General features: G+C 37.3%; 5 protein-coding genes across 11 annotated transcripts; 3 read left to right on the top strand and 2 right to left on the bottom strand.

Annotated features, from left to right (window-relative positions):
• The first annotated feature begins 845 nt into the window (after positions 1 to 845).
• On the top strand, positions 846 to 10178 carry LOC119984976 (kelch domain-containing protein 4). The gene is made up of 20 exons (XM_038829116.1): positions 846 to 1089; positions 1872 to 1958; positions 2075 to 2143; positions 2254 to 2386; positions 2478 to 2524; positions 2665 to 2751; positions 2921 to 2982; positions 3695 to 3737; positions 3836 to 3916; positions 4029 to 4145; positions 4788 to 4893; positions 6209 to 6272; positions 6697 to 6739; positions 6920 to 7186; positions 7277 to 7438; positions 7659 to 7799; positions 8528 to 8680; positions 8945 to 9031; positions 9666 to 9734; positions 9839 to 10178. The coding sequence occupies exons 1-20, from the start codon at positions 958 to 960 to the stop codon at positions 9923 to 9925; spliced, it is 2037 nt and encodes a 678-aa protein (XP_038685044.1). The 5' UTR covers positions 846 to 957; the 3' UTR covers positions 9926 to 10178.
• A 925-nt stretch (positions 10179 to 11103) lies between these two features.
• Positions 11104 to 15291, top strand: LOC119985999. Of its 7 annotated transcripts, XR_005465192.1 has the most exons (12): positions 11105 to 11285; positions 11716 to 11741; positions 11843 to 11936; positions 12038 to 12247; positions 12504 to 12626; positions 12707 to 12764; positions 12927 to 13000; positions 13111 to 13199; positions 13284 to 13373; positions 14433 to 14667; positions 14907 to 15004; positions 15122 to 15291. XR_005465192.1 is itself a non-coding variant. In XM_038830511.1 (10 exons), the coding sequence occupies exons 1-9, from the start codon at positions 11193 to 11195 to the stop codon at positions 13351 to 13353; spliced, it is 828 nt and encodes a 275-aa protein (XP_038686439.1). In that variant the 5' UTR covers positions 11104 to 11192; the 3' UTR covers positions 13354 to 13373; positions 14433 to 15291. The 7 variants fall into 7 exon arrangements, 4 of the variants coding, with proteins under 4 accessions (XP_038686439.1, XP_038686438.1, XP_038686440.1 ...); XR_005465190.1 differs by having other exon boundaries at positions 14433 to 15004; XR_005465191.1 differs by having other exon boundaries at positions 14907 to 15291.
• Position 15292: 1 nt separating this feature from the next.
• Positions 15293 to 17944, bottom strand: LOC119985998 (probable ubiquitin-like-specific protease 2A). Its single transcript, XM_038830508.1, has 7 exons — positions 17726 to 17944; positions 16490 to 16733; positions 16234 to 16401; positions 16020 to 16151; positions 15854 to 15935; positions 15666 to 15776; positions 15293 to 15579 (listed from the first exon to the last, which is right to left on the bottom strand). Exons 1-7 carry the CDS (start codon positions 17793 to 17795, stop codon positions 15508 to 15510), a joined length of 879 nt encoding a protein of 292 aa, XP_038686436.1. The 5' UTR covers positions 17796 to 17944; the 3' UTR covers positions 15293 to 15507.
• Positions 17945 to 18758: 814 nt separating this feature from the next.
• LOC119986114 (26S proteasome non-ATPase regulatory subunit 6 homolog) lies at positions 18759 to 22288 on the top strand. The gene is made up of 8 exons (XM_038830666.1): positions 18759 to 18992; positions 19088 to 19202; positions 20455 to 20545; positions 20636 to 20781; positions 20867 to 21086; positions 21167 to 21275; positions 21495 to 21663; positions 21862 to 22288. The coding sequence occupies exons 1-8, from the start codon at positions 18857 to 18859 to the stop codon at positions 22034 to 22036; spliced, it is 1161 nt and encodes a 386-aa protein (XP_038686594.1). The 5' UTR covers positions 18759 to 18856; the 3' UTR covers positions 22037 to 22288.
• A 586-nt stretch (positions 22289 to 22874) lies between these two features.
• LOC119986115 (nucleoside diphosphate kinase 2, chloroplastic) lies at positions 22875 to 25500 on the bottom strand. Its single transcript, XM_038830667.1, has 7 exons — positions 25193 to 25500; positions 24985 to 25041; positions 24715 to 24801; positions 24370 to 24450; positions 24173 to 24285; positions 23988 to 24037; positions 22875 to 23169 (listed from the first exon to the last, which is right to left on the bottom strand). The coding sequence occupies exons 1-7, from the start codon at positions 25442 to 25444 to the stop codon at positions 23102 to 23104; spliced, it is 708 nt and encodes a 235-aa protein (XP_038686595.1). The 5' UTR covers positions 25445 to 25500; the 3' UTR covers positions 22875 to 23101.
• Positions 25501 to 26309: the final 809 nt, after the last annotated feature.

Consider the following 26309-nt stretch of genomic DNA (forward strand, 5'->3'; position numbering starts at 1 on the left):
GTGTAATATTTTCTGACGTGCACAAATCTAAACTAGGCAGGCAAAAAGTACCCAAAAAATTATTCCCACAAAATCACTCTGTCACTACAAAGCTTGTAAACTAGTGCTCTCAACACCACACCTTCTCAAGTTCGACAAAGACTCAAGACCTGTGCAACGATATGTCATGGAATTACAATTCCAGTGAGTTATTTGGAACAAAGTGATCAGTTCTAGTTTGATTACAACTGCCATTACAAGTGTCATGTCACATCAGCCTAAATTAGTTGATTTTGACTATATTGTGCCACGTGGGATGGTTGATTGCCCGAATGGGGCGAGATATGTCCGTGTGACTAATTTGGAATAGTTTAAAATTTTGGATACCCAAATTGAAACGTTTGAAAAATGGGTAACTGAGTTGAACCTAGTAAGATATTTCAATGATCAAAAATTACCTTTCCCCAGATTTGGTTCGAGGACCCAAATGTCCACATAATGTGTATGTATTATCTTTTGCGTTAGATTTTTTATTCATTTATCCATTTTTTTCCAGTTGTCTGCAACTTTTGTCACTCTGTTTTTTGGGTTAGGGTTTGGAGTTTTTGGATGTTCAAGTGCTTTAACTGTTCATGGTTTTTCTGAATCTTTCCCGCGAACAATTACACTGTGATTAAGCTGGATTGCGGAGAATCTGAGGTCCGTAAAATCTTTTGAACCCTAATTTTCCGAAGGCCCAATCAAACCCTAAACAATTTTTCGCACGTTGGGCCTGGCAAAAAATGTCACGATCTATGAGCACTGTTGCCATGGGCTAGGCTTAAGCTTAATTTGACCCAAAACTCAAAATTGGAAAAGTGGTTTTGAAACGATGACGTCGGCAAAGGGCGCTGAAGAGGTGAGTGTTCGCCGCTTCTTCTCGTGTTTCTTCTTCTCCGCAGCCCTGAACTCATAGCGAAGTTGAAGTGAAGTAAGACGATGGGCAAGAAGACGAAGAAGCCAGGAAAAGGAAAAGAGAAAACAGAGAAGAAGACAGCCAAAGCCGAAGAGAAGAAAGCTCGCAGAGAAAGCAAGAAACTCTCTCCGGAAGACGACATTGATGCCATTCTGGTATGATTTTCTTATCAATTCATTCACATCTTCTGTGTTTTTTGCTTTTTATGTGCTTCATATACTCTAATCTCATTGATCACTTTTTTTATAGTAAGAGGATTATATTTTGTGTCCAAAGTTAGACAGTAGATGTGAGTTTACTTGAACCGGGAATTGTCTGCGAATAATTCATGATTTGTGATTTTTTTTTGTTTCACTGGAAAGTGATTGTAGATGAAAGAACAAGGAGCGGAGTTTACGAATTTCTATGCATGGAGTATAAAAACAATTTATCTCTGGCCCTTTAGAACTTGTTCTAATATTTTCGATTATATCAGGCTTATGTAATCTGGTTTGTTCTTGTGTTGCACCCCCTTGGTGCCGTTAATAAAAAAATTTCTGTTCAATTTTTTTTGATTATATCAAACTTATATAATATGGTTTGTTCTTGGGTTGCAACCCTTTGGTGCCTTTAATAAAAAATTTTCTGTTCAAAAAAAGAAAGTTCAATTTATCAAACACACACTTTGATATGCGAAGTGGTGAATTTGTGAGATGTCGACTCAGGACAATTGTCCTGCATAATCTTTTAAGCAAATCAATGATGACTGTTTTTTCAAGTTTGATACTAGATAGCGACCGTTTTATATATCCAGCTATGCAATCATCAAATTGAGTCTTACTCATAAAATGAATGATTGTCTGACATTTATTTGTTGGTGAAGAGTTATATTCTGACTTTTTTTTTTCAAGCCCACCATTACTAATTGAACGAAAATGAACAATGAGTGATTTTACAGTTGAGCATACAGAAGGAGGAAGCCAAGAAGAAGGACGTTCATATTGAGGAAAATGTTCCAGCACCATCTCCTCGATCCAATTGTACGGTAAGGCTGTATGAATGGTTATTAGCAATATTTACAGATACCATATTAGTGTTTTTACATTGTTTTCCTTTTCAAATTGAGTAACTATTAAATGATTGTGGTGAAAAATTTTGTAGCTAAATGTCAATCCCTTGAAAGAGACTGAACTGATACTTTATGGGGGAGAATTCTACAATGGTAATAAGGTTAGGTTTCAAGATCTTGGGTAGGATTTTGTGTTTTTATTTTATTTATTTTTTTCAAGTAAATGAATTTTTACTCTTAGTATTTAATGTGTGTTTCTTTACCCATGCAGACGTTTGTATACGGTCATCTTTATCGGTATGATGTAGAAAAGCAAGAATGGAAGTTGATATCAAGCCCTAATAGTCCACCTCCTCGTAGTGCTCATCAGGCGGTTGCTTGGAAGAATTATCTCTATATCTTTGGTAACTTGACAAATTTTATCGGATACTGACTATCGCTTTCATGTTTAGCTACTTCGTATTACATATGTATTTTTTTGTGTGTTTGTTTAAGGTGGTGAGTTTACATCCCCAAATCAGGAGCGATTCCATCATTACAAGGTGCCATATGATTTAGATATTTTGCTGGTCACTGCTCGATTTGTGGTGAAAAATTGAGGGGCTTACTATGGTTTTTGACAATTTGCCCTCGTGATCTGTTAAACTTTTGAAAATTTTATCTTTAAATTACATTGTTGTAGGACTTTTGGATGTTGGATATTAAAACAAATCAATGGGAACAGCTTAATTTTAAAGGCGGCCCAAGTCCCCGTTCAGGTCATCGAATGGTATGATCTGGTTAAATTTCAATGGCATTGAGATGTGGAACTTTGTTTAGATTCTAATGCTGCATTGTCATAAAAACTTATACGTGTCAATTTCACCTATGTATTTTCATCCCTTCCTCTCTCTCTCATTGACTTCTTTCCTGTCTACAATATTTTGGTTCTGCTGCAGGTTTTATACAAGCACAAGATTATTATTTTTGGTGGCTTCTATGACACTCTTAGAGAAGTGAGGTTGTTGATAGATCTTTATCCAACACTTTTTAAGGCATATTAACTATTAACTCATGTTTTTTGTGTTCATTGTGATTTGCAAAATTTGTTTCATTTTATTTCCTATTATAGTTGCAAGTTATATCATTCAGAATCTGAGTAACTGTCCTTTGGATGGCCTCTTATTCATGTTATCGTCATGCCTGATATTTTGCTTGAGAGGGGAACTGAAAGAATCATGTTCACTGAGGGGAACTGAAAGAATCATGTTCACTTATATCCTACTGGTTAAAATGATCTTATTTTACTGTGACAGGATGCTTATCTTAGAAGCATGTATGTGTGTGTGAGATTGTTGCGAGTGTGTGTATTTATTTGTATCAATTCCCGTAGGAATTGTTACCCAACCTAATGGAAGCGAAAACCTGGAATATTGGGGAACTTTTGGCCTTAAAGTAACAGCATTTGGATTTCATATAAGAGATTTGATCCTTCTTAGTCTCATTTGCTTGTGTTTGACGTTTTAGCTACTTAAGTATTGTTCTCAATGTTTGCAGTAAAGTTGTCAATCATGTTATTTGGCTTAAATATGTTTGTTTGTATGAGCAATTGACGTTCTATTAAACCCTGATAAAGAATGAATGAAAAAGATGTTGCTTAAATTTTGTAACAGCATTCTCCTTTAAAATTTGATTGGTGATGATACGTTTTTAATTTGTGTTTCTGCAAACAGATATTATAATGATCTGTACTGTTTTGACCTGGATCAGTTTAAGGTAACATACCTTCATGTGTTTGTTTGGATGGTTTTACAATTCTTGTCTATCACCCCTATGTGCCATGTAACCAAAAATGATGGAATGTTGCATTGTAGTGGCAAGAAATAAAGCCTAAGCCTGGATCCATGTGGCCGAGCGCTCGAAGTGGGTTTCAGCTTTTTGTTCATCAAGATGAGGTCAGAGAACGAAAAAATTCGTCTGTTCGAGCTTATGATATTAGTTTATTCTTCAGTATGGCTCATTCAGTAATTAAAATCTTTTGATCTGTTACCCTCTTTGACATTGCAGATTCTCTTATATGGTGGATATTCAAAAGAGGTTTCATCTGATAAGAACGGGTCTGAGAAAGGAATTGTTCATTCCGACATGTGGTCCCTTGATCCTAGGACTTGGGAATGGAACAAGGTTCATTATGCCTTTCGATTCTTTATTAAATATTGACCCGTGGCCAATAGGGGAAGGATACATGGTTTTGGATGCCTCCCTGTATTTGGGCCATTTCTTGACTTCATGTTTTTTCATAACATTTATTGGTCTACAACTTGAGCAAGTATCCTAGAATGTAATTTATAGTACAAAAGCAAATTTTAGGCATCATCTTTTATGAAATTCTCCTTATGGTTTTGTACCTACTGATAAAACTGTTACAATATCACCTACTGTTTCTTCTGGTAAGAATTTGAGGTGTTGCTTGCAAAGGTTTCACTACTAAATTAGATTTAAGTTTCATTTTTTTTTTCGTCTTTAAAGTTTCTGTACTTCCTGAATGAGGAGGCTCTTTATCATTAAAATTAGTGGTTGTCTAAATCTTTATTGATCTGTTGTATTTTTCCTTTTATATATGAAGTTATTAATCTGTAGTTAGATATGATTAACGTTTCACAAGACTCATTTTTATGCTGTTTTGATTGTGGTCTCATTTTTGACAAATTAATAATTGATTATATCCTCACAAATACTTTTTGCATTATCTTCTCCCGTTTTTATTTTGGTTATTATCTATCCTCAACTTTCCCCTCTGTGTTTCACACTCATTTTATGTGACAGGTAAAGAAAAGTGGGATGCCACCTGGACCTCGTGCTGGGTGTTCCATGTGTGTTCATAAGAAGCGAGCTTTGCTTTTTGGAGGTGTTGTGGATATGGAAGTTGGAGGTTAGTCTGCATGAATTTGTGTGCTCATTACTCACTCTTGTTTCTTCATAGCTGTATCTTCTCAAAATCATGCACGTCTCTGAATCTTGCCTTGTTTTTCTCATTTTCCTATGTAGTATTTACTTTCTTTAAAGTCGCCACTCCCTTTGGCAGCATCTACTAATTCATAACTTAATTTGAAAGCCATATTTCGACCCGGACGTTTTCGGGGGAGAGCTATGACACATTCTCCTTAGAAGGATAGGAAAATGGTGATACAAAAGATCACTAGAGTCGAACTAAGATTAGCAATACCCAGACACTAGAAATATTGTAGTGGAACCGTCAGCCAGAAAGTCAATTAGGGTAGTGAAGATCTGAGAGCATACCAATCCTGATGGGAGCAAGAGTAACAATACAGTTTATAATGCTACAGTACCAGGTGCATTTCCCCAATAAATCCCTATGAATGTTTCTGCCCAATTGTATTTAATTTGACAACTTCTTTTCTCTGTTATTGGTCTGTGTGAAACCAGTAGATTTTCCTAATGATTGACGAGACATTAGAGTGGCCATTGTCTTAATATAGATAGAGATGATAACCAATAATCGGCATTCTCATTCTTCCTTCTTCTGGGAATTTTAATATTCTTTAGGTGTGTAAATGAGTAAATGAATAACAAATAAGAAATTTTTTTTTATAATCATTGATAAAACCTGAGAATGAAACTCTTATTTAGGCTCAGCTATAAACTGTTGGAGAGATGGCAATGTATATTGTTATTTTTGTATTCATGTTTTATGGATCATTAATTGGATGGTTTGGGTAATGGTATATCTATCTACTAATAAATATGAGAACCGGTGAATTGAGGACGTTTTCCATATGTATGATGTCTTGTTGTTTTGCATCAGTTTGCTTGATTAGTCAATTTGGATTAACTTGAAATCAAACTAGAGTTCTATCTTAGAAGGTGTAAGGTATTACCAATTGGGGGATCAATACTGATAATCATATGAGTTAATCCATTTAGTACAAGATGCTGAAAAGATGGCAAATAACGACAACGGATGTCAATTTTGGAAATAAGTACATAGAAATTGCATGCAACTAAATTATCATACTAGTTTATACAGCATTTTAATGGTCAAATATGTTCTGTATCCATGATCTTAAATTGTTGGATGCCGCTTCTTGGATTAAGTGACGTTCTTTCATTTTACAGAGTGAGATTCTGATTGGACAAGCTCGTTTATTGCGTTCTAAATTTTATTCGTTCTTTATGTATGGTCAGATGTGAGGTCATACCATCATTTTTTGGTGGCTTTATTGCAGGTGATGCATTAATGAGCTTGTTCTTGAATGAACTTTATGGATTTCAATTGGACAATCAGCGTTGGTGAGTCATGCTGTATCTACGCTAAATGGTTTCTTTTTTCTTAATGATTGTCTGTGTCCATAAGTGGAAATCTACTGTGACTTTAATTTGCTAGCTGCATGGCATTGCTGTTGTTTTTCTTTTATGGTTTTTTAGTTCTTTTGAAAGTGATAATGGGTTTCTTGAAAATGATTATTGGTAAAATTAGTAGACTAGATCCTCATGCCCATGCCACCAAGTAACTGTCAGAGAATTCGTAGAGATAGTTTTAGATAATTAAGAACATTTACTAGATGATGCTTATTTGATAGCACTGTGATAAACACCATGTTGTCTTGCATAGATTAGAGGTTATGCAATTCTTTTATATAAATGTGGCAAGGAATGATTGGGAAGTGATTGTGTATGGTTCAGGCATTTGAACAGAAAATCCATTTCTTTATAGGTATCCGTTGGAATTGCGGAAAACAAAGTCAGCAAAAGATAAGGTATGTTATGAAATTGTAGCTAGATGCCTGCTGATTTCTATGTCAATCCATATATTCGATCATCTTCTTTGGGATTTTCCACAGTTTTATGTTCGAATTTTAATTTATACTCTGTATTTCTGCTGGTGACTAGTTATGAGGATGTTCATTTTGGACTTAGTGTTGGTGGGTGTTTTGCAGTTGAAAAAGAATCCTGAACAGAAATCTGATAATTCAGATTTTGAGGTTAAGATAGATCCAGTTGAACCAGTCCATCCTGAAGCGAATGAGGACGACGGTGATGCAGGGTACCATGAAGAAGTTGGGGATATGGACAGCAGTGTTGATGAATTATCTCAGTATCTGGCGAAAAGCTCGACTGTGGATGATCTAGAACTTGCTGGATCTGATCCAAGGCCTCATGGATCCGGTGCTAAATTGGATCTCCAAAATTCTCTGCCTACAGAGGTTTGTCATATAATAACAAAACAGTTGTCTCGCGTAAATTTGTCCAATTATTTGATTTATTAACCTCTATATAAATGTTTGAGTCCTTAGATAGTGAAGCCTTGCGGACGTATAAATTCTTGCATGGTTGTCGCTAAAGATACTTTATACATATATGGGGGCATGATGGAGCATAAAGATCAAGAAATTACTCTTGATGATTTGTATTCTCTCAACCTTAGCAAACTCGATGAATGGAAGTGCATCATAGCAGTATGTTGTTCTTCCTTACAAATAAAAATTCATTATATCTTGTCACTTACAATTATTTAGACAGCGGTTTTTTTTCGTCTTTTTTTTTGGTAACTGTAGCTTGTGAAATGGTAAATTCCGTTTGTGTTATCATGTTTGACTATTTCTCACACGTGCTTCTATGAAATTTGTTTTCTTCAGCTTTTTGTTAGCCTGACTTGCCTTTTCATTTTTATCTTAGGATACTGAATCTGAATGGGTAGAAGCCTCAGAAGAGGAAGATGGGGATGAAGATGATGACGAGGATGGTAGTGAAGATGAATCTAACAGTGATAACAATGACAGCGATGACGACGATGATGACGATAATGATAACACGGAGGTTCTCAATATTCTCATGCTTTTAGTGATTCTCCATAGCCTCTCTATCTCTCTCTCTCTCTCCCTCCCCGCGTGCACGGGTGCATCTGTTAATGTGTTTGTGGGTCAAGGAGATCCAACCCTAGACTTTCGCCCTTTTATTTTGTGAGATTAAGTTTATTTTCGCTGTAATTATTTGCTTATTTCTTTTCTTTTCTTCTTTCTTATCTCTGTCAAACTGGTTTTAGTATATAGAGAATTTTAAAGAGAGATCCAACGCTAGACTTTCGCCCTTTTATGTTGTGAAATTAGGTTTAAATTGTAACTCTTTGCTTATTTCTTTTCTTCTTTTCTTTCTTATCTCTGTCAAACTGGTTTTAGTATATAGAGAATTTCAAAGTGATTGAATATCTATCTGCATTGAATTTATTTTAGGTATTTGATTTTTCTTTTATTATATTGAAATGGATGCAATCTTCTGATGTGGTTTTCACTACAAATTTGGGACATGTTGACTTTATATTTCTGCTCTGTGGACGATTATATGGGTTGGAACACAACCCCTTCCTCCACTTCTTACGGCCAAATTAGTGGCTTTTGCAGTCTTTTGGGTGGGTGTTGGGAAGCATGTTGTGCTTCTGTCTTCACAGTGAAAATTCTGGCATCTGTCTGTGCTTTGATCTTTACTTTGACTCTATAATCATTGAACCTCTTTCAAGTTGTATAATTTTTTTACCTCGCTCTATGTAGGCCACCGATAATGGTGCCACATCAATCCAGATGGGAGATGCTGTCGCTATGATAAAGGGTGAGGGAAAACCTCTTCGGAGAAAGGAGAAAAGAGCTAGAATAGAGCAGATTAGAGCCAGTCTTGGCCTTTCGGAATCACAAAGAACTCCAATGGTACTTTTTTTATTGCTCTCTGACAATGATTTCAGATCAGAAGAAAACTACTCCTTTCAATATTTTAAATCTTGAGCAAATGGATCTGTTTTAAGGTCCCAAGTTCTCAATTTATCGTACTTGAGTTTTTCTCTCACCTTTTCAAAAAGGTTTTTGAGTTTTTCTCTCAATTATTGAATTATGATTCTCTGCATTTTAACTGCTTGTCGTTTTTTACTTTCTGCTTTCAACTCATGGCTTTCTGTTTCCTTTATAAATTTGAAGCCTGGAGAATCTTTGAGGGATTTTTATAGACGTACAAACCTGTACTGGCAAATGGCAGCTCACGAACATACTCAGCACACCGGCAAGGTCTGTTGTTGTTTTTTGTTTCTCTGTAATAAATTAGTCTTCCACTTCTCATTTCTCTCCCTTCTGTATTCCTTCTATGCTAGCTGATTAATTAAGGGGCATGTTCGGCCCTTATGTTTCGTTAGTTAATGACTTATGATTCATAGTGTGAAGTTAATGGGTTTTAATGGTTCATTGAGACTGAAAGTCGAAGTTGAGGTATTTCCGCTTCTTATTGATGGGAAACTGGGAATTAGGCTTCGTAAAGAAATTAACTTGTTATGGTTATCTCCAGGATGGTGATGCCTTGATGGTATCAAAACAGAAGCAGATTTATCTATTATTTTCAAATTTTAATTTCAGTTAGATTTGATGATATTTATGCAGCCAAATTTCTATTCCCTCAATCGGTTGCCTCTGGCTTTTATTATTAATTTGGTTACTCCTAAACATTGACTGGATATAGGGAAAGAATTCAACGTTTGTCTTCTGAGAGTTGTTTATTGATGCCAATATGTTCTAGGTACTTTTTAGGTAGTGCATAATTTGCTCTTTATGTAATTCGTTAATCAGGCCTTGGTTCAGTGATCATTAATATGAGCAAAGAGACCTAGTCCCTCACATACTTTCTGATTATGTTATATCTTCATCACAGGAGCTTCGCAAGGATGGTTTTGATCTAGCTGAATCTCGTTTCAGGGAGCTTAAACCAATTCTTGATGAGGTATTCTTCTCACTTTGTTCGGTATTTGGTTCACTGGTTGAAGTTATTGGCATTCACATTGTATCAATTCTTAATGTATCTTTATAATTTTTGGCCTGTGTCAGCTGGCCGTATTGGAGGCAGAACAGAAGGCAGAAGAGGAAGAAGGGGCTGAAACTAGTTCAAGAAAGAAGGGTAAGAAGAAAAAGTAAGAATTGGACTGCGCCCATCTTTGAGCTTCACATGAACCAGGAAAAAATAGATTATTTCATTGGTGGTGGTTGTAATATTACAACTGTTCTATATAAATATTTATTAAGGTGAGCATGGTTCCATGCGAGTGTTTGTAATGTATAGGATCTGAAAGATCCCAAGGATCCCAGGCTACTGAATCGGAAAATATTATGACTTATGAGCAGGTACACTCTTATGCGGAATGGTCGGCATTCACCATTGTTGTTGCTAGACACTGTTGTGCCCCATACTAAACTTCTCTATTGCCGTCTTCCCATGCTGTGGTTGCAATATTGCCCCTTGACCTGGTCACTACTGCCAATATGCGAGCTTGTGTGCAGATACGTCTTACTATAATTTCCCCTTTTTGCGCAATGGTCAAGGAAGGGAAGACCATAAGAATGTGGCCTGGCTGGCTAGCTACCTTTATGTGAGTCCATGGTGTGAAAATGGTACATCGACCAACTCTAATAGCCCAAGGTGCAAAGTATGGTCGTAAAATCTTTGAGGTCCCAAGTTGCTTGAAACCCCCTTTCCCAAGCTGATAGCACATAAAGGCCCTTTGCCATCAAAAACCACACCCATTAGTGCCGTCACCGGTAACCAAGAGGAAGAAGTCCGTTTATCAGTTTATGGCTTGAAGAGGGTTATTAAATTGAGATGGTGAAATTAAGTCCCTTTATTAGTTCATGGCTTGAAGAGAGTTGGTGAATTTGATCGTGGTAATTTTTAGCACAAGTGGGAGTGAGTTAAAGTTTCATGGGTGTTTTTATTATCGTAATTTGTGATATGGGTCTTTGTTTAGCTCAAGGTATGCGAATGCTATCTTACATTATCTTCCGAACTGAGTCTTAGTCTAAGTCTAGATTTCAACTTGTTCATAACGTTTGTGGGGTTTATCACCCAGCTGTCCATTGGATAAATGGGTGGGTTCTGTACTTTTATGTTACCAAAAAAAAGGGTTATTGAGGAGTCAACTAGAGTATTGAAATTGGGCCAAAAGGCTTTTGACTGGGCTGGCAGACAAACTCCTTTGAGAGGCAAACGGCTTAGCCCAAAATATTATCGAATGGGCAAATATGGGTGCAATGGTTCGGTTTTGTGGGCTGTGATCCATCCGGATCCTTCAGTTATAGTTTTCTTCTCCATCTGTAGTCTGTAGACTCTGTACTTCGTGTCTTCAGGAAAAAGAAAGAAAAGAGCTTTTGCATCCTGTGTCTCAGGGGAAGCAGGAGTACCGGACCTATGAATCTATCGGGGTCAGAGATGAGGAGAGCCACGGCAATAACTTCAATTATTTTCTTGGTTTTGCTTTCCCTGCGAGAATCATTTGCCCAGGTACATATATTCAAGCTTGACTAGCATAAGCACTTGGCCAACTGTATCTGAGCTCGGGTGAATTCGAATTCTCGCATGATCTTTTGGGTTTTTCTCTCTGTGTTCTTCTTCAAATATTTTCCTTTCTGTGTTCTTCTTCGTCTTCTTTTGGGGTTAAAATCCATTTCTGTTAAAGATATGTTTTTTGGGACCAAGTATCATGTTCGATCATATCAAGAACAAACTGATGGCTGAGAATCCGATGTCATCTTAGCTTTGTTAATCTTGAAATTAGCAGGTTTAGTAAATTTGGTGAGTTGATGTATTCTATGAGGAGAGTTTAATTTATTGGCTTTGAAATGCATGAGTGTGAACTTATGCATCTGTACTGTGAAAAATGAAAGTTTTTAGCTACAGATATGATGTATTTCGCCTTCACTGATTTGTTTAGGGCTTCGAAGAACCTGAAGGCACAAGGTAATGCTGGAATTTTGATGTATAAGTTTCAAATTAGTGTGTATATGTCGTAAAATGGCATCACAGCTTGAAATTTTGATGTATTTGAGTTTTATTTTGAGCATGTTTAGAACATTCAAGCAAGAAGAAGAGCAAACCCCTGAAGTGCATTGCTCGAGAGAAAGAAGTCGAGCAGCTTGGCAAATTATAGAGGAGGTAACTGCTCAGGGTTTGTGAGACAATGAATCCAGTCTTTGATATTTGATATTGATCATTTTGATGACAGTCCTGTGACTTTTTGTATGCATTGCTTTTAGTATTTGATGCCATTTGTGGAAAAAGAGCAGTATCAGATTTCAAGGAAGTGTAGACTGCATCCAGACAATGACTTGTTCAGGGACCAGGAGCAGCACAAGATACACGTTGATGTAAATGAATGGCGTTGTGGATACTGTAAGAAAATCTTCCATGCAGAAAAATTTCTTGATCAGCATTTTGACAACAGGCACTACAATCTTTTGAATGTGGTATGTGGACCTGGTTCCCGTTCCTTTGATAAATATTAACACTTTGTCATCTACGGCGTTGTTTTTGTCTACGTTGGACATCAACATCTCAAAGTAAATGATCTTTGTTTGAATCGAACAACTAGTCTACAAATTTGGATCAGAGTGTTGGCTACATTTGAAATCATATTTTCAATTTCATGATGATATGGTGACACCTATTTATATGCAAAAAATGGCTTACTTGCGTCGCATGACTTTTCTTTTTTTGCTTCAGAATGACAGCAAGTGCTTGGCTGATTTATGTGGAGCATTGCACTGTGATTTTGTACCGAATTACAAGTCTACCAAAACAAAATGTAATCCTGCAGCTGTCGAAAGGAACTGCCATCTTTGTGAGGTTGCTTATGACCTTTATAATTGCTTGATCTTTTCAATTCCCACATTTTTCCTCATTTATATTTGCTTCCTGTTTTACAGAGTCTTGCAGATAGCTGTTTCCCCGTTAATCATGGTCCCTCGTCAAGCCGTCTTCACGGTATATGTAAAAATATATGAAAACTATTCAAACAATTTCCTTCTGTCTTCAGTGTATCTAACACTCAATGGTTGTACAGAGAATTCTTTAACTTATTTACAACAAAATATCACTCACACTGTTGTCAATTCTCTTATGTTGACATTCTCTTGTCTTTTGTAGAGCTGTTTTTGCGGCAATTTTGTGATGCCCATACTTGTTCACAAAAGAGAAAAATGTTTCCTAGAGGAGGCACAGTAAGGCTTAAATTTCTTCTCGATGACGTGTCGAACATGTCCTGGAGTCTTTAGTTTTGAAACTTCTGCTTCACAGTTAAAGTATGTCATTCTTTTTTCTTTTTTCCCAGAAGCAAGCAAGTATATTCTACTTGGCTATATCAATATTGACATTGATGCTGCTACCTCTTTTCTATGTTATTATTTATTTGTACCAAAGGTACTGTGACTACTGTCTCTAGCTTTTGAGAATTCCGTTTATCTAAGCTTCAAAAAAAGCATAATTCTATTGTAATATTTGCAGAGAAATGAGAGGAGGAACCCAGGAGCTGAGGCGAATCGCACGAGTTGGAGGAAAAACAAAACCCTCATAGTTGGCGATTGATACATGTTGGTAAGTATATGCCTGTGCAGATATCTTTGTGAGTGTGTTTGTACATGTTTATATGCATATTCCAACATGTGTGTGTTAGAGTTCCAGTCATATACTTGGCTGAAAGGATATTGATGACGAGTTAGGGTTCTAGACATGGCATGATGAAATGTGGAGTCGTGTGACAGTTGCTAATACAGTGGCCAAGGAAAACAAATTGATATTTTGAAAGGGAAAAAAAGCCTTTTTATCTTTCATCCTCATCTTGCATTAAGTGGGAGTTTCATCACATCACCCGGTAGTCCAGGAGGGAAGCTCAATGTATAATATGCTTAAAGATGTTGGATAATTATTATAATTTTAATTGCCAATGTGGCTTAGAACCCTTCTTATTCTTCTGATGAAGCTTTCCTTTGACAAAGTTACAACTGCCTCTTACGAGCAGGTAATCTAAAATACCCCACAAGAGTCCTTGCTCGAGGTTTTCTTGGATAGATGGCTTTTTGTACTTGAGCTGTGGTTGAGTGGAAATTGTTCTAATCTTTTTGATTGCCTTAATTTCTCGAACGTGTAATTCTGGTTTGTTTTTGGGTTGCACTCCCTTGGTGCCATTGATAAATCTTTTCTATTCAAAAAAAAAAAACAACCCCCACAAGAGTTTCTTCTGAGGCGACTTTTCACTCTTGGGTTTCTTATCATCTTATTGGACATATTTCAAACAAATTCTTTTCAACAGCCTCTAATTGAAGTATAATCTTGACCAGCTAGGTGCCAAACTGAGGCCGTTCCTATACATTTCTCTTATCTTCCTTTAATTGGTTACCATATGGCCAGAGGTTTGGAATTCAATAGTCTCTAACCAAAGTTTGGAAATGGTGAAAATTGTTCTGATTTTATTCTTTGTTGCAGGTTAGGATCTTGATAGCATTAACCAGGTGAAAGGATGGCAAATGTTGGAATGGTAACAATTGTCTGATTTTATTCTTTGTTGCAGGTTAGGATCTTGATAGCATTAACCAGGTGAAAGGATGGCAAATGTTGGAATGGTAACAATTGTCTGATTTTATTCTTTGATTGCAGGTATGATCTTGGTTCCATTTACTAGATGAAAAGGATGGACAATGGTGATTGATGAAATGTGTGTATTTGAGTCAAATTGACTCGTCCTCGTGCAAATTCCGCTGTATGAGATCTTTCATTAGAAGGAGAAGGCTAGTATTTCTGAAAAAGCTAAACTTCCTTTACTCAATTTTCTGGTTGGCCGTTTACTTCCACACAAAGGGGCTCCAATTGTTGATGGGAGGAGCACAGATATGTAGAACACTTCTCTTTTCCTTCTTTTGATGAACCTTTTATTTGTATTAAAAATTATATGTCAAACCAAGCATCTTTGAGCACGAAAATGTTCACAGAAGATACTTGCTCTTTTATTAATGGATCATGTTACATCTTGCATGGCATCTTACACCCAAATTGAGTATATTTTTCTTTTATCTCAGCGCAATTTATGCTCGAACACTAATATCATCTTATGGTCATCTGATCTCCTGTCAGCTTCACAATCTGCAGCTAGCGTACCTAAGGCTGTCAATTTTATTCTTTCTTGAAGCTCCAGCAAGAAATAACTTGCTTGCAGTCAGTTGCCGGAGAAGGTAAATCCTGCCTGAACATAAGCAGAAGTAGGCGGTTGTTGATGTATGGTAAGTGTGGTGGTTGAGGCATTTTGTCGATCAGTTGGTGATGTACTCGTCAATGTGTTTGCCTGACAGGAGAATTTGGAAGTTCTGAATCTGGAGGGGAAGGCCGAGACAACGGGACCAAAGGCTTCAAACCATTACCGAATGATGAAGATGTTGTGGGAGCCGCAGTGAAGGCGAGTTTCTTATGTAAAAATGTCATAATAACACAGAACAGAGAACCCAAAAAAAAAAAAGAAAAAGGGAGAAAGGTATAAATATTATAATTTTTGGCAATTCTCAAATATTATAGATCTTACAATATAGAGAATGACAAACTCACTGCACATATAGGGTGAACTTCCTTTTACCTGCATATACTCTAACATCATCTACCCAAAAGACAAAACACAAGTTAAGACCTAAGAGGCAATTGGAATTTACAGCTCCTACACCAGGTCAGCCAAGAGAAGCGAGAATCACATTTTAAGGGCCTTAAGTTCCCCACAAAAGTGTGCGACAATGTCAGCGCTGAACCAGTTTCGATCCATCTGCGGTGACAGAAAATAACAACCTGTCACTGAATAGCATCAACATATTTGACGAAATATACGTGGCAGCAACAGCAAAAACTCACAAAGTACGGGAAATCCTTTATGCTGAAATTCTCTGGAGCACCCTGCACAAATTGGTTTATGTAGTAGAGAACAAAACCGCCACATTCTTCACCGTCTCTCTGTTGTGGCACCTGCAAAGAGATTACAAACATAAGCTCAGTGTCTAACAGGAAGGACTCAAAGTCAAGGAAGTGTGTCTTGTGCTAACCTTAGGCACCAACAATGGAATTCGATAGATCGACTTTCTATCCTCAGTCCTGCCTTCTGTTTTATAGATGTCCCATACAAATCTGGAAAGCATAAGAAAGATGTTATAGCAACTCAATTTTACAGCTACAGGGAAACAGAACTTTTGCAAATAGAAGAAGACCAACTTCCTTATATCCGGTTCAAGTCGCCTAGGGTTAGCATTTTCAAGGGAATCCAGTAACAGCATGCATGGAGTTCTGGTTTTGGATTGCATACTCTCATCAAAGTTGCAAAAGATCAGAAGGTTCCAATGACTCCTGCAGAGATTCATACAAAAGGTCAGGTTAGATTGTCAATGTACAAGAAAAAACAAAGGATCAAGATTCCAGAAATACCTACCAGATGACTATAGGAACAATAACATATTTCTTCGAAAAAATTTGCTTCCTCTTGATCCACGACAATACTTTTTCTTTAGTGGAAATATTCATGTACAAGCTAAACCATAAGCAGTCGATGTATGTAAATGAAATCCTTTTATCCTCCGGCAAGCTTCTCCATAAGTTTCTATCCAATTGCAGACAAACATTGAGAATATACTTAGAAAAAACTAGCAGCTACTCTACCAGGTAAATTACAGAACATCATGGCTTACTGGAAATAGGATTCAAACGTTGTACTGTCTAGCTTTTTTGTTTCTTTAGTGATGGCATTTTCATGCATTTTAGTCACCTTTGACCGCCTGCTACTGGGGAATGTACCTAAAAAACAGGGCGAAGTTAATTCAAAGCTCCTTAACTGCTCAGCTTGTTGTTTAGATATCTTCTTTCTGATACCACGCAAATATGCTACATTGTGAAGCCAACATGTGCGGTGTTTGGAAATATCTTCATAAATCTCTGTCAGAGAACAATAAACTCATCGATCAAATTTCGTTGCTCATCCCCAAGGCAAATATTTTTAATCTAATCACCAATCCACAAAAATATTAACAGATATAAACAAGGTGCTGAGGAGAACAAATTAGCAAGGTCCTAAATTTAACACCCTACCACCCAAAGTACTATTTTAACACCCCATTTAGCACTCCCCTTGGAGTGATGATGATTTTTGAGCTTGGGGTGCTATTTTAGTTAAAGCCATATAGCACCCCATTAGCAGTTCCCTTGGAGTTGCTCTTAGACAAATAGATTGAACACATGAGTATATAACTTATTGTATGCATGAAGGTAAAGATAAACAACTCTAATGCACAAGAATTCCCACAGTGAGCCTGGGGTCGGAAACATGATGTAAGCAAAACCATGCCTCCACATAATATGATTATGTGAAGAGATTGTTCTCAAGAATTGCACCTGTGACTTCTACATTGCACCATTACAACTTTGCCACTAGCCACAAGTTAGGAAATTTACTGAATCGATCATTTTTAATGAATAGATCCGATCTCAACTTCAAATATGTAATTCTATGTCAATGACATTTTTTTGCGGGGTCTCAACCTAAAAGGATCTATATAAACCAATTATCCAAACATTCAACTTTTTAGGCCATCTTTCAGACTATGATTGTATGAATGAAGAAAGGGGTGAAAAAACAGATTCAGAAAAAGAAAAAAAAAAGTTTTCGGAGTTGTTTTGGCGACCAATAATAGATAGGTTTCCTTCTTCTTTTCCTAGGGTTTCATGAAAAATAGTGGAGGATTGCCAATTACCCACTATGCTCATAAAACACCACTGCAACAATTTCTAGTTTTTCCCTCCGTTTTTCTAGTTGCCCAAACAGGGGAACATTGAAAACCCTGATAGAATCACTTCTCAAAATCAATAGTCACAGATAAATTAACGGAAACAAAATCATCAGAAGAACTGAAAGAAAGCGAATGATTTACTTGAAGAGGGACACGAGAGATCAACGACTGGAGACTCTTCTTCACCTACGTTCTTTTTCTGCTTCCCCATCGTTAGAAGAATCTCTCGCTATTCCCATGTACTCTTATGCGTGTAAAAATAGTGGGAAATCGCGAAGAGTGCAGGGAGTCAGGGCCTGAGACTGAGACTGCAGACTCAGAGTACGAACTTCAAAGCCCCATTTGATGGATGTTACTTTCTCAATGGACGGTCCGGATGCGTGTTCTCTCTCTATTCGTTCTCACAATATTTATGGGTTTTGATTTCTTAAGATGGTCTAAAATTATCGATTATAACCAAATCCAAAAACAATTTACCAAATAAATCGACCGATAATAAAAAAAAACTAAAACAAAAAACATGATAATAATCAATTGATCAATCGGTTAAATTTATATATATAAAAAAAAACGATTGATTTCAACCATAGACAACCCTACCATCTCTCACATGCTATGTATAATAAACCACTACAACAAGTGTGGGCCATAACAAAAATCTTGACATGTCAATCGTGCAGTTGAAACAGGAGTTCGTGAACAGTTTTGTCTACGGACATGCATAGTAGAGAATGTTACCCGTAATTAACTGGTATTTAAATCATATCATTGAGACTTTAAATTTGTTAAAACATTATAGAGACCTTAATTTTCTCCAAATTGTTATCTCCCTAAGGTAATTTAATTGATCATGAAACTTGAGTTTGATTATCCATTGGTATTTTATAAGATAGAGTCGGGTTTGTCGAAAATAAAACCTAATTAATTTCTTAGATTTCACTCATCACTCTATTTTTATTTTTTTTAACACCATAGTGACCATACAAATTTGTGCTTAGATATCGGGATGTGGTTATGGTTAAGTCATAAATCGTAATGTTGCGAAATGGGCCGGCTGTATATCCATTACCTCTCAGAGCTTTAAGGGTTGTGGAAATTTGTGGGCTTTGGCCCACTGGAGAGAAAAAGCCCAGAACACCCTTCTCTGAAATAGGAAAGACTACAACAGTAGTCAGTAGGAGGCAACAACATATACTCGCTTATTTAGTTCCTCCTTGCTCAAGCAAAGCAAATCGAAACAGAGTCAGTAATCAGATCATCATCGACCCGGCCATGGAAGGACAGGAGGGAACTCAACAGCCACACCTAGTGCTCGCTCACAAGCGCTTTCTCTTGAAGCACCCAGACGTCCAGGACATCGAGAAGGTCCGCCTTAAGGAGGACGTCCTCGCTACCGTCAAGGCCGATGGTAACTCGCTCATTCCATACCGAGTCACTCGCGGTTCCATCAAGTTAATCACAATTTTGCGTAACTCGATGCTTATTTTGGTTTTCGTTGTTTAGATATGGTTCCGCTGTATGAAACCCTGGTGGCTGAAGGGTTGCTGGAAAAGGATCAGGGCCTTTTAGATTCGATGCGTGCGAGGAACGAGGAGGAGGCTAAGAAGCTCGAGGAGAAGTGAGTTCTCATCTTTTATTTTGTTTGGACTAATTTCGAAGACAACAGTAAGAGATCTGAAATTGGAATTTTGCTTTCTTTTGCTGGATAATGATACCGATAGTTGCATTAGCATAAAGCTGTAATCGAAGTAGGTTATGATCAATAGGAGACTTGAACATGGAATCCCGCAATATTTTTTCCACTTGAAATGTTAGCTCTCTGCATATTTTGAGTTAATTTGGTAAATAAAGCTCGGTTTAGTGAAGCATGGTCTCTCCTGAACATAGATTTAGAAAATACTATGCTATTTATGATTTTCTTGGAACCTGTGGTAGGCCTGAACTAGAAAGCATACAAGTCTTCAATTTATAATTTAAGGTTGTTTCTGTGTTAACTATGAGGTGCATGAACGAGTTGGTGACTGATCATGTCTTGTCACTTTCTGCTTGGTAGTTGTTCTTCTCTCATAGTTACAATTTTGCTCCTTTATGAGTTAACGGAACCAAAAGTTTTACTTATTTTGCATTTGTGATGCTGTAAGACTAGGGAGAGTGATTGGTAATTCCTGGGTGAGTTGAATTCATTGAGCTGATTTCAGCACCTCATGTGCTCATAGTAGTGATGTCAAATGGCTTACATGGGAGGTATAGAAGTTTGGAGTTCGGAAGGAATTGGAGGTTTGGATAATGTATATCCTTAATTACTGGAATTTGATGACGGTTGAGTTGGATCATGATGATATGCTGTAATCATCAAGGGCAAACAATTAATATGCCAATAGTAGTTGCGGGGAGCTTCTTTTCTTGGGCTGAATGTGAAGATCTTGAATGCTTGTGTATTAGCATCAAATGAGCAATAGACTCCTTGAAAATTAATACTCTCCTCTCTCTCTCTCTCTCTCTCTCTCTCTCTCACATATTTAGCCTAGTACAATTTATTTCTTAGGGAATAAATATCTGAAGAATAATGCTTGGGACCCCCAAAAAGTGATCCCAAAAGTCCCCCATTTAATGTGAAGTGTTGGATGAGAAGTGGGTCTTGCATGAGTGTTTTTAATCAATAACTATTTAAATACCGCATAGATTTGGGGGACTTTTGGGGATCAAATTTTGGGGGTCTCTAGCATTATCCATATCTGAATCAGTGCTGTATTTTATAAACACGATTAACTTCTAAATAAATATGGTTTGTGATATGTACATAATATCACGTGCTTCTATGTACATCTTTTGTTGGCACTGACATGAGCATACCCGGCTATCTTTGTCAGGATTCTTGATGCTGAAGAGAACTTGGGTGAAAGTGAAGTTCGAGAAGCACATTTAGCTAAATCATTGTTTTACATTAAGATTGGAGACAAGGTACTTATGTACATTTTGCATTGCTCTTGTTTTGTTTATATGTTTGGAATTATATCTTATATTCTCTAACCTATTTCCTAATTCTTAAAGGAAAAAGCATTGGAGCAATTAAAGATAACGGAAACAAAAACTGTTGCAGTTGGACAAAAGATGGACTTAGTGTTTTATACACTGCAGCTTGGCTTCTTCTACATGGATTTTGATCTCATTTCCAAGAGCATTGAAAAGGCCAAGAAGTAAGCAAGAAACTGTCATCAAGTGTTGTTTTCGAGGTACGGCATGTGGCCTGATGGTATATAACTTTTGCCTCTATGATGCTAGCTTGTTTGAAGAGGGAGGTGATTGGGAAAGGAAGAACCGTTTGAAGGTGTATGAAGGCTTGTATTGCATGTCCACACGAAATTTTAAGAAGGCAGCAAATCTTTTTCTGGATTCAATTTCAACTTTCACAACTTATGAGATTTTTCCTTATGACACCTTCATATTCTACACCGTTCTTACAAGCATCATATCATTAGATAGGGTTTCTCTAAAGCAAAAGGTATTTGAATCTATCCACGCCTTTTATTGTTTAACTTTCAATTCACTCTCATTGTTATTCACTTTAAACTACTATGACAGGTGGTGGATGCGCCAGAGATCTTGACGGTGATTGGGAAAATCCCATATCTGTCTGAGTTCTTGAACTCACTATATGATTGTCGGTACAAATCATTTTTCTCAGCATTTGGTGAGTTGATAATCATCACCATGACCTCTACTGTTAAATTGAATATACTCAAATTTTAGCCTCATCCATCTGTTTGATATTATTGATGCTGCCTTAGTTGAGAACTTTCGATCGTCGTTGCTTATGTTTCAGATTTGATGGAAATGAATCTGATTTACTGAGTTTTATATCGCTGTCTGAATCCATTTACCTCTGTTTCTCTTTGGGTTCTATTTTCAGCTGGCTTGACAGAGCATATAAAATTGGATCGCTATTTACACCCGCACTTCCGGTATTACATGAGGGAAATCAGAACTGTTGTTTATTCTCAGTTTTTGGAATCCTATAAGAGTGTTACCATTGAAGCAATGGCGAATGCTTTTGGGGTAACAGTGGAATTCATTGATCTGTAAGTGGTTAAATTAAGTTTGTTCTCACATTTGGTTTATGCTTCCAAAATTTTTTTTGTGGAGGAAAATAAACAAAATGAAAACTGGACGAGGAAGATAAACAAAATGAAAACTGGACCCGATTTTGTTGTTGGTTGGTGTTGTCTGTATTTTGAATTTTCACTGACTGATGCTAATGAACCATTATATGCTTCCAGGGAGCTATCACGATTTATTGCAGCGGGGAAGCTTCACTGTAAGATTGATAAGGTTGCTGGTGTTCTGGAAACTAACCGCCCTGATGCAAAGAACGCTCTTTACCAGGCAACCATCAAACAAGGTGACTTCTTGTTAAATCGCATCCAGAAGCTGTCTCGTGTGATTGATCTATGAAGTGATTGACATAGAGTTTGAGGACTGATTCGAGAAGCTTGCAATTTTGCAACTAAGACAAAATTGAGCATTTGAACTTATTGTATTCTTTCCTTTTGATGAATCTGATGCCAATCAAGTTGTACCTTTGTTCTTTGTTCTTTCAAATTTACAAAGATTCAAGCATGGTTATTTTGACTGCATTTTTGTTTAGTCGCCATGGTTTTCTGTGGTGAGTATTTTAAATATTTTATTCCCAGCATTTTCTTCCTACTTTGTCGCCATGGTTTCCAATTATTTGTGGCCTGGTGCATAATTTTTTTTTTGATAAGCCAGCCTAGTGCATTAAACTTAGCCAATTCAATGTGCACTCAGGCATGAATTGTTGAGAAAGGCTTGTTAGAGATGGGTTACGTTACTGCATTCCATGGTGTAGTAGCAAGAGTTGGGACTGGCTTGGCATCTAGACGAGCCCAATTCATCTGACTCACCTTGGGATGTTATAAGGGGGAAGGCATCTAGACTTTAGACCTTTTGTCTTTTTTTTTTGGAGGGATTTAGACCTTTTTAATCCTTGCACTTGTAGTGACTACATTTAGATAGTAATTGGACTGCTTTGGTCCCAGGAATAACCAGTTGAGCAGTAAAAGCACAATTAGTGGACAACTGCATTGCTGTCTCATTTGGGTACTGGCTTGGGACAGCAGGACGTGAGGATTTTGTGTTCTTTTATATAGGTAAACAATTCTCGCACACAAGTCTCTCACAGTGGATGGGAACGAGGACAAATATGATGGGAACGAGGACAAATATGATGTATGCAGATCTTATCTCACATAATTAATATGTGGCGAAAGCGTTTCCCGAAATCGAACATGTGACTTCTAAGTTGCACTCCTGCAACTCTATTATTGGATCACATGTTCACTTTTATATATGTAAATGAAAATCACAAGTCAAACAAGATACTTCCCTTATTAGTCATCTAATAATTCCTCAAACTGCAAATGAGCCTAAGATAAAGGAGCTTGGAAGAGAACTCAAAAAAAAAAAAAAAACATGCTCGGTACAATTACCGACTTCAGTTCACTCCCTCAGCCACGGTGCTTGAGCTGGTGTCCACTCACATATTTCACCTTCTCCAAACCAAAGAGCTGTGGAATCACGGTAATAACGCACATTAAACACCGATCATATTCAAATTTCCTATATATTTTATTTATCAATGTCGAGCAAAGGTACAGACTTTGTATCTGTGCAAGAAGTCTGTACCTTTGCTTGACATTGTTTTCACATTATTAAGCACCTGCACTTGTCCTTGGAGAAAAATATGAATAATGAGACAATTAAATCTAGATTGCCAAATGTGCATCAGAGTATAGATTAACTGCCCTAAATGCTCCAAGTGAATTATGAATACTAACTCACTAGGTAGGATAAGAATGTTTAATGAATATTTGTTGCTTGCAAGATTGTCATAGTTTTTATGTGGAGTCAAAAGGACACTGTTACCTTGTTACAAAAAGCTTGAGAGTTCATTTATCAAATGCTCAAATCCCCAACTAATCTAAACTTTAATAAGCAAATGAAAACTTAGGCATACAGTATGCATCATGCAAATAAAGGGAGACCAAAGAAGAAGTGACAAATCCAATGCAAGAACTTTCCAAATATAAAAATAATAAGAGGCCATTTCAAGCTTGTCTTGATTTTTCCATATCATTTATCGGATATGGAATTGTGAAATTATTTTATATCATAAGGACCACTTATAGACTTGTCATAGATCTTAGTCCATTAACTAACTGACTAATTGGATGGCTACTTCCGGCGTAAAGCATGTAAGAATAAGCATAAAACTTTCAGTTACATCGCGCATTAGTTTTGCTGAATACTGAATTAATTAAAAGCTCAAACAACACTATTAGAAAACCTTTCGTAGCCAACACGTGTGAGGGTAAAGAGGCATTACCGATTTCACGCTTTCCATTCTCAGGGCTATCACTCCCATGAACCACATTCCTGCAATAACATTCGTATAATGGAACCTCGTTTCTTATCAAATTCTTTGCCAACGAGAAATTAAGAAATTATTTTGCAGCCACTTGTGATAATATAAACATTCAGTCAAACCCAAAAGGCTCAAAAGAGCCTAACCTTCCAGTTTGAACGGCAAGATCCCCTCTTATTGTGCCTGGTTCAGCTTGAAGAGGATTTGTAGATCCTATCAACTTGCGAGCTGATGCCACAACACCAATGCCTTCCCAAGCCTTATTAACATAACATTGCGATCAGTTCTTTAGGAACAGTTGAAAAGTGAACTAGAGAAGTAAGATTTGAAGGTCGAATAATACCATACACACGACTGGGCCTGAAGTGATGTAGTCAATCAATTTAGGATAAAATGACTTGGCTTTGAGATCTATATAATGCTCCTGTTACCATAGCATGAAATCAGTTATGCATCTAAATATTATAAAATAAATGCGACTAATCATCAGTCCATTCAAACAGTAATCGATACTAATGATGCACTCGGTGGCAGGGTATTCATGCTATTCAGTTCTCGTCAGTCAAAGAGAGCAACAAGCTCCGGCTCTTTCATCACTACATCGCAAGCACAATATTATAAAACACTTGCTTACCTAACATGTAAATTGCATAACAATATATATAGTGACTGAGAGCAACAAACAAACCTCTGCCAAATCTTGAGGGCATTGAAAGAGCTTCAAGCCAATCAATTTAAATCCCTTCTTCTCAAACCTCGAGATAATTTCTCCTACCTAAAATGAATCCAAACAAATTAACATTGAACACTAAGATGATAATTGAATGCTATTTCAACCAGTGCACCAATTAGCTTCTAACAATAGAGCTGGTAATGAGCCACTTTGTATGCTATTACGTTTCCTCTCAAAACAAAACAACGATTCCAGGGCATAAAACCATTAAAGAACAGAGCTTACAAGGCCACGCTGCACACCATCAGGCTTCACCATTATATACGTCTCTTCGACTTGTTCCTGAAGACACCACATAAATTCAGTAAACCATTGCTTCAAATGTGGTTTCCCCCAAATTTCAACAGATGAATTCAATCGAAAAAAATACAAAAGTTCAAAAGTAAATCAATTGCGGAACATGATAAGAAACGAAGAGGGAGAGGGAGCGAACCATGGAAGCAACCAGGTGAGGAAGGAAGATATGGCGTTTGGCGGACTTGCGGCGGAGAGGACATGGTTGGGAATACGAGAAAAGATGGGACGACGAAGAGAGTGCTGATAAGCTGGTAATGCGCAGTTTAAGAGTGCTGTTGTAAGAGGAGGAGCAGGATAAGAACCGACTTCTCTCCGTTGAAGAGCGAACAGTGGACGACGCTGAAACAAGAGACGGACTCGCTCCTCCAAACACGCCTACCGCTTCCATCTCTCTCTCTCGCTCGCACGCTCGCTCGCTCGCTCTCTACCCGTCCCCTCTCCTCAGGTCAGTAAAACTTGTCTGTTTCATTGAAGTTACTCAAATACCCCTTCAATGTTTCTGCTGCATTGATTCCGTTTTGTTTGTTTGCATTGGCATCGCTCCTCTTTTTAATTAATTTTTTTTCGGTTTCTAGGGTTTCTTATTCATACATCAGCCCCCACTGTAAATGAAATCACTGGTTATTTTCAATTTGAATAGGGGGGCTGAGCAAGTTAGGTTTGGGAAAGATCTCGTCCTTGATCGCGTGCGGATTTACAGGTGATGAATCTCATCCTAATTCCTTTCATAAATGGAGTTGATGTTCTTTAGTACTCTGAAATATGGATTTCCACGGGTAACGAGGAGAAGTGCCCGGTTGATATCAAAGGGACATCTTGGTTGGTCTTACCTAGGTACTCTCTTCTCAGGTACCGCGCCTCATGTGAGCATCGTGCATTCTCCTCTGTTGAAGTCCTCGACTCTACCTTAGTTGCTCGGTAATTTTCATTTTTGATTATAGGGTTTCTTGTTCTGGTCATAGAATTGGTGATGATCGATCATACATCACCCACATATGATGTTCGAGCATACATCACCCACACTGTATACGAAATCACGGGTTACTTTTTAATTTGAATAAGGGTGAGCAAATTAATTATTGGGAGAGTTCTAATTTTGAGAGGAGAAGATCTCCTCCTTGATCTTAGACGGATTTATAGGGAACGAATCGTATCTTGATTCCCTTCCTAAATGGAGTTCCTCTTCAGTACTTTGAAATTTGGATTCCCATGGTTTACCGAGGAGAAGTGCTCGGTTGGTACCGAAGAGACAT

This window comes from Tripterygium wilfordii, chromosome 19, assembly GCF_013401445.1.
Source record: "Tripterygium wilfordii isolate XIE 37 chromosome 19, ASM1340144v1, whole genome shotgun sequence".
NCBI lineage: Eukaryota > Viridiplantae > Streptophyta > Magnoliopsida > Celastrales > Celastraceae > Tripterygium > Tripterygium wilfordii.